Consider the following 15658-nt stretch of genomic DNA (forward strand, 5'->3'; position numbering starts at 1 on the left):
CTCCATTTGGCTTCTGACTAGAGGAGGTGGATACTCAGAGCAGCAGTTCACCACTTCCACCAGGTACACTAAAGTATGCATAATTATCAGTGGGGAGTCTGGGACAGTTATTAAAAATAAAAAAAATACATTTATCTTTCTGCTCCACCACCCATGACCATTCCAAATAGACTTTACTGAATTATAAGTAGGACATTTCTCCTTTTATCACTCACAATAAAAGCAAAAAGTGAATAGTAAATATTTTTTATATACAAGTGAAAATCCTCATATTTTTATTTCTCACAACTGAGCTTATTGCTTTTAAATCCTGAAGTATTGTTTCGTCAAATTATCTCATTGAACAGAATGGCTTTGGTTTTTTATTATAAACTTGCAATATAATTTCATTGTTTATTTTGTCCCCTTTCATGTAATTACATTTATTTATTTATTTTAAATTGTGAACTTTTCAGTTCCTGTAAAAAATGGAAGGGCAGAGCACTGTTATATTCCACACAGCCATTGGCTGCACACTCTATTGACCTATTTATAACTGTCCCTAATTGGCCACAGCAGCGAAGGTGATCTAAGTTACAACATGGCAGCTCCTATTGTTTTATAGACATTAAAACTTTAAACTTATTTTGTAACTATTAAAACAGCTAATGGAACTTTAAAAAGTACATCTATGTGTTATTCACGGAATTATTTTTTCTTGAATGCATCACTCTATCTAGCATTTATTTAGTGATTAATGTCCCTTTAAATAAACATTTAACACTTTCATATAATTTAAAATGGACATAAATCTGCAATATGAACTATATAAGAGTATTTAATTGTTGCACAGTTGTTTGCCATTTTCCATGAGTTTAAGCCCTGAAATAGGATTAAACACATAGTTAAAGTCAGCACCAGAGTGACAATGCACTACTGGTCTTGAGCTAATCACAATACATGAGCCAATCAGGGGTGGCATAAGTGCGTAGCCACCAATCACCAACCATGTTTTACTCACCAGTGCATTGCTCTGGAGTTGAATTTATCTATGCGTTTAAGCCCTCTGCCAGGAAAGGAAAAAGGGAGTGCAATGAGAAAATGCTCCCTCCAACACATTAAATCATTTTCTAATGCTAATTTTTGTCCCTTTTATTTAAAGCCTCATTAAATGTGTATATTAAAAATTGCAATGTACTACTGCCTACTTTCTTACTGATTACTTAATCAGTGCAATAGCTCAGGTATATTTGTTCCTAACTGATGACAAAAATGGAAATAAGATAAACATTCCCAAAATGCTTTTTAAGGAATATGTTTCTGGACTACAAAACAATGCAAATCATACTAGCAAAATAACTGTCTTGTGTAAATGCTTTGAAAACATTTATTCTTATGCATTGAATACTTAACCCCTTAATGACCGAGGACGTACGCCATACGTCCTCAGAAAAAAAACAGTTAACGCCTGAGGACGTATGGCGTACGTCCTCGGTTTGGAAAGCAGCTGGAAGCGATCCTCATCGCTTCCAGCTGCTTTCCGGTTATTGCAGGATGTCTCAATATTGAGGCATCCTGCAATAACAATTTGTACCCCTCCGGTGCAGAGAGAGCCACTCTGTGGCCCTCTCTACACCGGACATCGATGGCCGCAATCGTTGGTGGGTGGGAGCTGCAGTGGGAGGCGGGTGGGCGGCCATCGATGGTTTCTGAGGGGGGCGGGAAAGTCAGGGGCGCGCACAGACACGCGCGCGTGCACGGGGGGCAGCGGGCGGGCGCGTGCACGGGGAGGGATCGGTTGGGAACCGCTTACACTACACTATGTAAGTGGGAGGAAGAGGGGGAATAAATGCCCCAAAAAAGTAATCTAAGGGATCTGGGAGGGGGTGGGGGTAGGGGTTGGTCGTGGGGAAGCTACACTACAGAAAAACATAAAAAATAAAATAAAAAAGAGAAAATATATTGTAAACTGGGTACTGGCAGACAGCTGCCAGTACCCAAGATGGCCCCCAATAAGGCAGAGGGGGGGTTAGAGAGCTGTTTTGGGGGGGATCAGGGAGGTTGGGGGCTAAGGGGGGATCCTACAAAGTAGCATATGTAAATATGCTAAAGATTTTTTTTATTTTTTTTTAAAAAAAACGTTTATTTTAGTACTGGCAGACTTTCTGCCAGTACTTAAGATGGCGGGGACAATTGTGGGGTGGGGGAGGGAAGGGAGCTGTTTGGGAGGGATCAGGGGGTCTGATGTGTCAGGTGGGAGGCTGATCTCTACACTAAAGCTAAAATTAACCCTGCAAGCTCCCTACAAACTACCTAATTAACCCCTTCACTGCTAGCCATAATACACGTGTGATGCGCAGCAGCACTTAGCGGCCTTCTAATTACCAAAAAGCAACGCCAAAGTCATATATGTCTGCTATTTCTGAACAAAGGGGATCCCAGAGAAGCATTTACAACTATTTGTGCCATAATTGCACATGCTGTTTGTAAATAATTTCAGTGAGAAACCTAAAATTGGGAAAAATTTTGCGTTTTTTTTTATTTGATCGCATTTGGTGGTGAAATGGTGGCATGAAATATACCAAAATGGGCCTAGATCAATACTTGGGGTTGTCTACTACACTACACTGAAGCTAAAATTAACCATAGAAGCTCCCTACATGCTCCCTAATTAAGCCCTTCACTGCTGGGCATAATACACGTGTGGTGCGCAGTCGCATTTAGCAGCCTTCTAATTAGTAAAAAGCAAAACCAAAGCCATATATGTCTGCTATTTATTAACAAAGGGGATCCCAGAGAAGCATTTACAACCATGTATGCTATAATTGCATAAGTTTTTTGTAAATAATTTCAGTGAGAAACCTAAAGTTTGTGAAAAAAATTGTGAAAAAGTGAACAATTTTTTTTTATTTGATCGCATTTGGCGGTGAAATGGTGGCATGAAATATACCAAAATGGGCCTAGATCAATACTTTGGGTTGTCTTCTAAAAAAAAATATATACATGTCAATGGATATTCAGGGATTCCTGAAAGATATCAGTGTTCTAATGTAACTAGCGCTAATTTTGAAAAAAAGTGGTTTGGAAATAGCAAAGTGCTACTTGTATTTATAGCCCTATAACTTGCAAAAAAAGCAAAGAACATGTAAACATTGGGTATTTCTAAACTCAGGACAAAATTTAGAAACTATTTAGCATATGTTTTTTTTTGGTGGTTGTAGATGTATAAAAGATTTTGGGGGTCAAAGTTAAAAAAAGTGTGTTTTTTTCCATTTTTTCCTCATATTTTATAAAAATTTTTATAGTAAATTATATAGTAAATTATAAGATATGATGAAAATAATGGTATATTTTGAAAGTCCATTTAATGGCGAGGTATATGGTATATAATATGTGTGGGTACAGTAAATGAGTAAGGGGAAAATTACAGCTAAACACAAACACCGCAGAAATGTAAAAATAGCCTTGGTCCCAAACGGACAGAAAATGGAAAAGTGCTGTGGTCATTAAGGGGTTAAAGTGACATAAAACACATTTTTTTTTCTTTAATAAATCAGATGGGTCTTGTGATTTTAAACAACTTTCCAATTTACTTATATTATCTCATTTGTTTTTATTCTCTTGATATCCTTTGTTTAAATGGATACCTAGGTAAACTCAGGAGCTGCTGATTGGTGACTTCACATATATACCTCAGACTCACATTACTGGTTTTTCTCTCCCAATTCATTCAGCTAGTTCCCAGTAGTGCATTGCTGCTTTTTCTCTATATGAATCATGAAAGTATTTTTTGGGGTTTTATGTCCCTTTAATTACTGATATCTATTTTTTGTTTTGTGTTGAAAGAGTATAAATAGTAGAACAGCATTTGCCTTTATAATCTAATTTAAGTTACCTATAGCCTACCTATATAGCTACCTACATATATGTGCTACTCGGGCGTATCATAGCCAGCGCCTCACCTGCCTCTGAACTCAACGCACGCCACTGGTATATACTGTATATATATATATATATATAAATATATATATACACAAATAAAAACACACACGTATATATATATATATATATATATATATATATATATATATATACTTATGTATACACTTTGAAGCATTTTCCAGTCAAATACCTTAAAAGTTGAAAAATTATTTTTAAACAATTGTAATATTTTAATAATTTTTAATGAGTCTTTACTGTAAATATTTAACATTCCAATTCACTTCACATAGAAGAAAATATGCTCTGTATTTTAAAATAGATATTTCTATCTATACCTATATAAATATATAATAAATGTCCGTAGGGCACTGCACACACTCTCAGTAAACACAGGTGCCCGGGGTGAACAAATGTACATACATGAAATAGGAGCGCACTCTCCGGGTCTTAATTTCATATCATTTAATCAAGTGACGTTTCGGGGTTGTTAGCCCCGTCCTCAGACCATTGTAATGGTCTGAGGATAGGGCTAACAACCCCGAAACGTCACTTGATTAAATGATATGAAATTAAGACCCGGAGAGTGCGCTCCTATTTCATGTATATATAAATATATAGATATATATTTTACAAAAAGTAATCCTATATATAGAAATATATATTTAAAAATAAAAAGAACATTTTCTTCTATGTGAAGAACATTGGAATGTAAAATATTCATAACTACTTTAGACTTAGTGCTGAAGGTCTAACGCAGTGTCAGCTTAGTGCCAGAACAATAAGTATTAGGCTTTTTTTAGTGCGCTCCATTAAAGTCTATGGGGAGAGGAAGTTAATGTGGTTGCAATATCCGAAGTCCTGAAGTTGGTGTGCATCGGGTTTCGCTCGCTTGCAAACAGTTTACTATCAACTTGTAATAAGCGCTGACCTGCCCACATTAAAAGTTAACTTTAAGTGGTTGTTGCTCGTGAGCGGAAAAAGAAATAGCGGGCCACTTGTAATCTGGTCCTATGTGTCCTGCTTAGAATTTTTTTTTTATTGAATATTTTAAATCATCTCTGGTAGCAGAAACATACCCCCTAAAAGGACTGGTTATGTATTTACTGTCTACTGGCGAATGGATATATAACCAAAGATTTTATTGCACGTATATATATTTATGGTACTGTTTGCCCTTCTTAGTTTACAAGAATGTATTTAAAGCTGCCAGGTCAATATCAACAATTAAGAAATTAGTTCTAATTTGGAAGACAAGTCAGTAGCACTTCTCTGTGATCAATGCCTGAATTTCAAGTGTTATTACAGGAAATTCTTTTTACCATCCCACAAAGGGATAAACCAATAATTGTGTGTGTCATGTGACAAAGAAAGTTTATACGTGAATGTCTAGTCAGTGAGAACATAAGAATAGTTATATTTATTTTGTGCATTTTATTTATATTGCATCAGGGGCGGAACTACCGGGGTGCAGAGGCTGCTGGGGGGGCAGCTTCAGGTGAAAAAAAATCAACATCGATCTGCCGCTGCCTGCACTGATATCATGTGAGTGTGACGTGATGCTTCACTAGTGTCTCTGACTACAGGGGTTAGTGTTTCTGTTTTACCCATTGGTGTTTATGTGTGTGTGTGTATGTATCTATGTAAGTGACTGTGTGTGTATTTATGCATGTATGTGTGTGTGTATATGTTTGTGGAACCAGCTAATTACAGACCTTGTTACTACAGCATGGGGGGGGGGGCGGGGGGTAAACAGTGTCACTATACAGTACCACTATATACAGTACGGGGGGCTGGACCATGTCACAGACTACTGTGGTCACTATATATAGTGCTGGGGCGGGTAGGGTCAGGCCAGCCATCTAAACAGCAAACTACAGACTGTGTTACTAACTCACTATATACAGTACTGGTGGGTTAAACAGTGTCACTATATACAGTAATAGGGGGTCAGACCATCTCACAGACTGTGGGCACAGGGTACACCCTTTTCCAGACATGTAATCTGATTCACAATTGTAATCTTAGATTCGTTCACCTGGGTCCTGTGGTTTCTAGTTACACCTCTGTATTGCATTAAAGTGTCTCTGCTACGTCCACTCATAAAAAGTCAACAATTTTATCTCACAATTAAATAAAGAATGGCACCAGTTTCTAGATCTGTACATATAAATAGTGGTGTTCTGTACCTCGGTAAATTTCAACTGATGACACGGCTGGGCCCAATGGACTTGATCTATGGAGTAAACATTTATCTTCTTGGTAACTACACGAGTTGTCTTTGCAAACAAAAACTATGGTCCATTTTAGTGGTTTCTAAAATGTACTTCTGCTTGTTTTGTTTTTTTCCTAAATAGTTTTTAGAAGATGTTCTCAGAAGGAATCAATCTACAGCTATACTTTTTATAGCACAAGACACAGTACAAACTAATTTCGTGTACTCACACTCCCAGGGCGTGGACTGGACACGGTGCCTGTGTAAGTGGTCCATCGAGAACTCTCTTTGTTCTGCTCCTTGTAGTTCCCATTGAAGACCTTTTCAATATCTGTTAGCTTATAGGCACAGACTGCAGAGCTGCTAAAGCCCCTCCCCTGCCTAATCATGAAAAAGGGAGAAAAAACAGTCCGTAACTGACAGTTATTTATATGCATGTGATCATTTGACCCAATCATTAAAGGGACATTAAACAGTATCAATTATGTGTAGTTAAAAACTTTGCAATATTATTATTTTGTGTCCTCTTTTTTGTTAACTTCACTCTGAAAGTTGTTGGTTTTCTAAACTTCACTAAGTTTCAATAATGCAATGGACAGTGCTATGTTAAACTTAAGTTTTACCCTTATCTATCTTTCCTGCCAAGGACCATTAGGAACAGATATAAAACAGGCAGTAAATATAAACTGTGCAAACAAGGCTGTGTTTTCACAATCTATTTTTAATACACGTTTAATTTCTGTGTCTAATTGTCCTGAATAGGAAAAATAGATAAGGGGAAAACTTAACCCCTTAACAAACACAATGTACCCTGTACATAGCTGGTCATTAAGGGTTTTCTTGATTATAATAGCGCTATTATACTCTTCCCCACCTCCTGCTGGCCACTGGGAACAACTATTAATAATGCAACCCCCATAGAAAGACCAGCTACGTACCCTAAGGGGTTAAATATTACTTTATAGAAACTTAAGCATTACTCTTATATCTTCAATATCTATACAACTAATACAATTGTAAAAAATACATCTATATATTATTCTAAGGTTCATTTTTGCTTTGAATACATATTTCTGTTTAGCATGTATTTCCCTTTATTTAAAAGTAAAAACAACATTAAAATAGATCTATCAGCATAAATCACAGATTTGTGTGTTAAAAAGGTTTGCCTCACATTAACCAAGTTCATATGAGTTTCACTTACAATTTAAATGCACATAATTATATGCTGTGCTGTTACCGTAGCACTAAGGTCAGAAATGTAACTCCAGTCCTAACGTTCCTCTGACACTCAGTGCCTACACTTTCAAAATGTAGGGTAGGGACATACTTCATTAATGTATTTTAGTGACAGTCAGGTCCAAAATAAACTTTCATGATTTAGATAGGATGTCATTTTAAACAACTTTCCAATTTACTTTTATCACCAATTTTGCTTTGTTCTCTTGGTATTCTTAGCTGAAAGCTAAACCTAGGAGGCTCATATGCTAATTTCTTAGACCTTAAAGGCCGCCTCTTATGTCAATGCAATTTGACAGTTTTTCACCACTAGAGGGCGTTGGTTCATGTGTGTCTTATAGATAACATAGAGCTCACGCACGTGAGGTTACCTAGGAGTAAGCAGTGATTGGCTAAAATGCAAGTCTGTCAAAAGAGCTGAAATAAGGGAGCAGTTTGCAGAGGCTTAGATACAAGGTAATCACCGAGGTAAAAAATTGTATTAAAGGGACAGTCTACACCAGAATTTTTATTGCTTAAAAAGATAGATAATCCCTGTATTACCCATTCCCTAGTTTTGCATAACCAACACAGTTATATAAATAAACTTTTTACCTCTGTGATTACCCTGTATCTAAGCCTCTGCAAACTGCCCCCTTATTACAGTTTTTTTGACAGACATCCATTTTAGCCAATCAGAGCTGGCTCACCTGAACTCCACGTGCGTGAGCACAGTGTTATCTATATGACACACATGATTTAACACCCTCTAGTGGTGAAAAACTGTCAAAATGCAAAAGAAGATGCGCCCCTCAAGGGCTTAGAAATTAGCATATGAACCTCCTAGATTTAGCTTTCACCTAAGATTACCAAGAAAACAAAGCAAAATTGGTGATAAAAGTAAATTGGAAAACTGTTTGAAATTACATTTTTCTATCTGAATAATGAAAGTTTATTTCGGACTAGACTTTCCCCTTAATATAACAGTGTTAGTTAAGCAAAACTGGGGAATGGGTAATAAAGGGAATATCTATCATTTTAAACAACAATTCTGGTGATGACTGTCCCTTTAAGAGAAGAAAGGCAAACAGCAGGGCAGGAGGAAAAAACATAATTTATGCTTACCTGATAAATTTATTTCTCTTGTAGTGTATCCAGTCCACGGATCATCCATTACTTATGGGATATTAACTCCTCCCCAACAGGAAGTGCAAGAGGATTCACCCAGCAGAGCTGCTATATAGCTCCTCCCCTAACTGCCATTACCAGTCATTCGACCGAAAACATGCAGAGAAAGGAAAACCATAGGGTGCAGTGGTGACTGTAGTTTAATGGAAAAATTACCTGCCTTAAAGTGACAGGGCGGGCCGTGGACTGGATACACTACAAGAGAAATAAATTTATCAGGTAAGCATAAATTATGTTTTCTCTTGTTAAGTGTATCCAGTCCACGGATCATCCATTACTTATGGGATACCAATACCAAAGCTAAAGTACACGGATGACGGGAGGGACAGGCAGGCTCTTTATACGGAAGGAACCACTGCCTGAAGAACCTTTCTCCCAAAAACAGCCTCCGAAGAAGCAAAAGTGTCAAATTTGTAAAATTTGGAAAAAGTATGAAGAGAAGACCAAGTTGCAGCCTTGCAAATCTGTTCAACAGAAGCCTCATTCTTAAAGGCCCAAGTGGAAGCCACAGCTCTAGTAGAATGTGCTGTAATTCTTTCAGGAGGCTGCTGTCCAGCAGTCTCATAGGCTAACCGTATTATGCTACGAAGCCAAAAGGAGAGAGAGGTAGCCGAAGCTTTTTGACCTCTCCTCTGACCAGAATAAACGACAAACAGGGAAGACGTTTGTCGAAAATCCTTAGTTGCCTGTACATAAAATTTCAGGGCACGGACTACATCTAGATTGTGTAGCAGACGTTCCTTTTTCGAAGAAGGATTAGGACACAAAGATGGAACCACAATCTCTTGATTGATATTCCTGTTAGTGACCACCTTAGGTAGGAACCCAGGTTTAGTACGCAGAACTACCTTGTCTGAATGAAAAATCAGATAAGGAGAATCACAATGTAAGGCAGATAACTCAGAGACTCTTCGAGCCGAGGAAATCGCCATTAAAAACAGAACTTTCCAAGATAACAACTTGATATCAATGGAATGAAGGGGTTCAAACGGAACCCCCTGTAAAACATTAAGAACTAAGTTCAAACTCCATGGTGGAGCAACAGTTTTAAACACAGGCTTGATCCTAGCTAAAGCCTGACAAAAAGCTTGAACGTCCGGAACTTCTGACAGACGTTTGTGTAAAAGAATGGACAGAGCTGAAATCTGTCCCTTTAAGGAACTAGCGGATAAACCCTTTTCTAAACCTTCTTGTAGAAAAGACAATATCCTCGGAATCCTAACCTTACTCCATGAGTAACTCTTGGATTCGCACCAATATAAGTATTTGCGCCATATCTTATGGTAAATCTTTCTGGTAACAGGCTTCCTAGCCTGTATTAAGGTATCAATAACTGACTCAGAAAAACCACGTTTTGATAAAATCAAGCGTTCAATTTCCAAGCAGTCAGCTTCAGAGAAATTAGATTTTGATGTTTGAAGGGACCCTGGATCAGAAGGTCCTGTTTCAGAGGTAGCGACCAAGGTGGACAGGATGACATGTCCACTAGATCTGCATACCAAGTCCTGAGTGGCCATGCAGGCGCTATTAGAATCACTGATGCTCTCTCCTGTTTGATTCTGGCAATCAATCGAGGAAGCATCGGGAAGGGTGGAAACACATAAGCCATCCCGAAGGTCCAAGGTGCTGTCAAAGCATCTATCAGAACCGCTCCCGGATCCCTGGATCTGGACCCGTAACGAGGAAGCTTGGCGTTCTGTCGAGACGCCATGAGATCTATCTCTGGTTTGCCCCAACGTCGAAGTATTTGGGCAAAGACCTCCGGATGAAGTTCCCACTCCCCCGGATGAAAAGTCTGACGACTTAAGAAATCCGCCTCCCAGTTCTCCACTCCCGGGATGTGGATTGCTGACAAGTGGCAAGAGTGAGACTCTGCCCAGCGAATTATCTTTGATACTTCCATCATTGCTAGGGTGCTTCTTGTCCCTCCCTGATGGTTGATGTAAGCTACAGTCGTGATGTTGTCCGACTGAAACCTGATGAACCCCCGAGTTGTTAACTGGGGCCAAGCCAGAAGGGCATTGAGAACTGCTCTCAATTCCAGAATGTTTATTGGTAGGAGACTCTCCTCCTGATTCCATTGTCCCTGAGCCTTCAGAGAATTCCAGACAGCGCCCCAACCTAGTAGGCTGGCGTCTGTTGTTACAATTGTCCAGTCCGGCCTGCTGAATGGCATCCCCCTGGACAGATGTGGCCGAGAAAGCCACCATAGAAGAGAATTTCTGGTCTCTTGATCCAGATTCAGAGTAGGGGACAAGTCTGAGTAATCCCCATTCCACTGACTTAGCATGCACAATTGCAGCGGTCTGAGATGTAGGCGTGCAAAGGGTACTATGTCCATTGCTGCTACCATTAAGCCGATCACCTCCATGCATTGAGCTACTGACGGGTGTTGAATGGAATGAAGGACACGGCATGCATTTTGAAGCTTTGTTAACCTGTCTTCTGTCAGGTAAATCTTCATTTCTACAGAATCTATAAGAGTCCCCAAGAAGGGAACTCTTGTGAGTGGAAAGAGAGAACTCTTCTTTTCGTTCACCTTCCATCCATGCGACCTTAGAAATGCCAGTACTAACTCTGTATGAGACTTGGCAGTTTGAAAGCTTGAAGCTTGTATCAGAATGTCGTCTAGGTACGGAGCTACCGCAATTCCTCGCGGTCTTAGTACCGCCAGAAGAGCACCCAGAACCTTTGTGAAGATTCTCGGAGCCGTAGCCAATCCGAATGGAAGAGCTACAAACTGGTAATGCCTGTCTAGAAAGGCAAACCTTAGATACCGGTAATGATCTTTGTGAATCGGTATGTGAAGGTAAGCATCCTTTAAATCCACTGTGGTCATGTACTGACCCTTTTGGATCATGGGTAAAATTGTCCGAATAGTCTCCATTTTGAACGATGGAAACTCTTAGGAATTTGTTTAGGATCTTTAAATCCAGGATTGGCCTGAAAGTTCCCTCTTTTTTGGGAACCACAAACAGATTTGAGTAAAACCCTTGTCCCTGTTCCGACCGTGGAACTGGATGGATTACTCCCATTAATAAAAGCTCTTGTACGCAGCGTAGAAACGCCTCTTTCTTTATTTGGTTTGTTGACAACCTTGACAGATGAAATCTCTCTCTTGGGGGAGAGTATTTGAAGTCCAGAAGGTATCCCTGAGATATTATCTCTAGCGCCCAGGGATCCTGGACATCTCTTGCCCAAGCCTGGGCGAAGAGAGAAAGTCTGCCCCCCACTAGATCCGTTCCCGGATCGGGGGCCCTCAATTCATGCTGTTTTAGGGGGCACCAGCAGGTTTCCTGGCCTGCTTGCCCTTGTTCCAGGACTGGTTAGGTCTCCAGCCTTGTCTGTAGCGAGCAACAGATCCTTCTTGTTTTGGAGCAGAGGAAGTTGATGCTGCTCCTGCTTTGAAATTCCGAAAGGAACGAAAATTAGATTGTCTAGCCTTAGGTTTGGCTCTGTCTTGAGGCAGGGCATGGCCTTTACCTCCTGTAATGTCAGCGATAATTTCTTTCAATCCGGGCCCGAATAAGGTCTGCCCTTTGAAAGGTATATTAAGAAATTTAGACTTAGAAGTAACGTCAGCTGACCAGGATTTTAGCCACAGTGCTCTGCGCGCCTGAATGGCGAATCCGGAATTCTTAGCCGTAAGCTTAGTTAAATGTACTACGGCATCTGAAATAAATGAGTTAGCTAACTTAAGAGCTTTAAGCCTGTGTGTAATCTCATCTAATGGAGCTGATTCAAGTGTCCCTTCCAGAGACTCAAACCAAAATGCTGCTGCAGCCGTGACAGGCGCAATGCATGCAAGGGGTTGCAATATAAAACCTTGTTGAACAAACATTTTCTTAAGGTAACCCTCTAACTTTTTATCCATTGGATCTGAAAAGGCACAGCTATCCTCCACCGGGATAGTGGTACGCTTAGCTCCCTCCACCTTAGGGATCGTTTGCCATAAGTCCCGTGTGGTGGTGTCTATTGGAAACATCTTTCTAAATATTGGAGGTGGTGAGAACGGCACACCGGGTCTATCCCACTCCTTAGTAACTATTTCAGTATGTCTCTTAGGTATAGGAAAAACGTCAGTACTCGACGGTACCGCAAAATATTTATCCAACCTACACATTTTTTCTGGTATTGCAACTGTGTTACAATCATTCAGAGCCGCTAACACCTCCCCTAGTAATACACAGAGGTTTTCCAGCTTAAATTTAAAATTTGAAATATCTGAATCCAATCTGTTTGGATCAGAACCGTCAGCCGCAGAATGAAGCTCTCCGTCCTCATGTTCTGCAAGTTGTGACGCAGTATCTGACATGGCCCTAACATTATCAGCGCACTCTGTTCTCACCCCAGAGTGATCACGCTTACCTCTTAGTTCTGGTAATTTAGCCAAAACTTCAGTCATAACAGTAGCCATATCCTGTAATGTGATTTGTAATGGCCGCCCAGATGTACTCGGCGCCACAATATCACGCACCCCCCCGAGCGGGAGATGCAGGTACTGACACGTGAGGCGAGTTAGTCGGCATAACTCTCCCCTCGTTGTTTGGTGAAATGTGTTCAATTTGTACAGATTGACTTTTATTTAAAGTAGCATCAATACAGTTAGTACATAAATTTCTATTGGGCTCCACTTTGGCATTAGCACATATAGCACAGATGTCTTCCTCAGAATCAGACATGTTTAACACACTAGCAAATAAACTAGCAACTTGGAAATACTTTTCAAGTAATTTACTATAATATGAAAACGTAATGTGCCTATAAGAAGCACAGAAAGAGTTATGACAGTTGAAAGTTAATAAACTGAAAGGTTATAGCATCAAATCTTTGTAAAAAACACAATTTTAGCAAAGGCTTGTTCCCATTAGCGAAGGATAACTAACCCTGATAGCAGAAAAAAAAAAGTTACAGAAATAAACGTTTTTTATCACAGTCAACTACAATCTCACAGCTCTGCTGTGAATGATTACCTCCCTCAAAACAAGTTTTGAAGACCCCTGAGTTCTGTAGAGATGAACCGGATCATGCAGGAAATACAATGAGCTTCTGACTGAATTTTTTGACCTCCCCCTCACACACAACAGTGAGAGAGATCAGTAAACTGTCATAAATTAAATAAAACAACTGCCAAGTGGAAAAAAATAATGCCCAAACATTTTATTCACCCAGTACCTCAGAAAATGAAACGATTTTACATGCCAGCAAAAAACGTTTAACATAAATTAAGTGTTATTAAGAGCCTGTTGCCAGTCCCTGCAAATTAGGCTAAAGTCTTATGCACACAGTATAATTCCAGTGAAGTGCCATTCCCCAGAATACTGAAGTGTAAAATATACATACATGACAGCCTGATACCAGTTGCTGCTACTGCATTTAAGGCTGAGTTTACATTATATCGGCTATGGCAGAATTTTCTCATCAATTCCATTGTCAGAAAATAATAAGCTGCTACATACCTCTTTGCAGATTAATCTGCCCGCTGTCCCCTGATCTGAAGTTTACCTCTCCTCAGATGGCCGAGAAACAGCAATATGATCTTAACTACGCCGGCTAAAATCATAGTAAAAACTCAGGTAGATTCTTCTTCAAATTCTACCAGAGAAGGAATAACACACTCCGGTGCTATTATAAAATAACAAACTTTTGATTGAAGGTATAAAACTAAATATAATCACCATAGTCCTCTCACACATCCTATCTAGTCGTTGGGTGCAAGAGAATGACTGGGAATGGCAGTTAGGGGAGGAGCTATATAGCAGCTCTGCTGGGTGAATCCTCTTGCACTTCCTGTTGGGGAGGAGTTAATATCCCATAAGTAATGGATGATCCGTGGACTGGATACACTTAACAAGAGAAATGACTTTCTGGTAAATCAGCTGGACGCAATTCTGCCCCTCACACACACAAAAAATAAAACAAACTCCATTCCACTTTCATAGAATAAACATATTCTGTGTTGTGTTTAACAATTTAATAATGAATGTTTCCTCTGACCACAAGGTTCTAGGCTACTAAGCTACTATACTCTCTTATTAGTGGTGTGGGATAGACTGGCAGCCAATATTGGTTCTTACCAGGATCATGTTATTGAAAAATTGATTATGCATTTAAACAATGGATTCTACTGTTATGGCTAGGGTGAAATAATATGTGCTATTTAGACTCTCCTATATAAATTCTTGGCATCTAATGGTCTAGTACTCATGTGCCTATCTTTACTGGCAGGAAGTATATATGGGCTTTTTTACACTCCTATTTTCCTAGTAAAAAGTAATCACATTATAAAGGTCTGTATTTTTAGACAGCATTATAATGCCTGCGTCTACCGTATCCTACATATCAGTGTGAACTTTTGCATAGAAGGATGCCCTGCCCGTAAGTGAAACACTTGGGTCCAGTGATCCTTCATCATTAGTCCTACGCTTCAGCAGTATAGATGGTAAATGAGACATGTGACAGCCATCCATATAGGGTGGTGAAGTGACAAATACAAAACTCAGTGCAGTCACAGGGTAAATCTATCTCAGCTGTATAGTATTTGTTAACATAAGTTTGTCAATATGGGTTGTCTAAATAAATCAGAACTGTGCTAATCAGAACCCCTGAGTGTGTAGTATGTGATTTGTCAGTATTCAGTGGGAGCGTTTGTCATCTGTGTAGTCTGTGAGCATATAGTGTTTGTGAGTATTATATGTGCAGTGTGTGACCTGCACTGTATAAAATGTATGTGTGTGCGTGATCTGTAAGCGTGCAGTACATATAAGCATTGTGTGAGCATGAGCAGCGTGTTATTTTGTCAAGTGTATTTGTGAGATCTGTGAGAGTGAAGTGAGTGAGTACGGAGCTTGAAGGGCCGTGTTTATGGCGAGTCTTCAGATTCGCCAGAAACACAAGTTATGAAGCAGCGGTCTAAAGACCGCTGCTCCATAACCCTGTCCGCCTGCTCTGAGCAGGCAGACAGACATCGCCGGAAATCAACCCGATCGAATACGATCGGGTTGATTGACACCTCCCTGCTGGCGGCTGATTGGCCGCGAGTCAGCAGGGGGCGGCGTTGCACCAGCAGCTCTTGTGAGCTGCTGGTGCAATGTTAAATGCGGAGAGCGTATTGCTCTC

The 15658-nt window shown here is 39.8% G+C and overlaps 1 protein-coding gene across 3 annotated transcripts in view; it reads right to left on the reverse strand.

The window, feature by feature from the left end:
* Nucleotides 1-15658, reverse strand: part of SEMA4A (semaphorin 4A) — a 339742-nt gene that overhangs the window by 93759 nt on the left and 230325 nt on the right. For all 3 annotated transcript variants that reach the window (XM_053704470.1, XM_053704471.1, XM_053704469.1), the window contains exon 10: nt 6364-6514. In XM_053704470.1, coding sequence (XP_053560445.1) covers nt 6364-6514 — 151 coding nt within the window. The remainder of the gene's footprint in view (nt 1-6363; nt 6515-15658) is intronic.

The sequence above is a fragment of the Bombina bombina genome, chromosome 1, assembly GCF_027579735.1.
Source record: "Bombina bombina isolate aBomBom1 chromosome 1, aBomBom1.pri, whole genome shotgun sequence".
In the NCBI taxonomy this organism is placed as follows: Eukaryota; Metazoa; Chordata; class Amphibia; order Anura; family Bombinatoridae; genus Bombina; species Bombina bombina.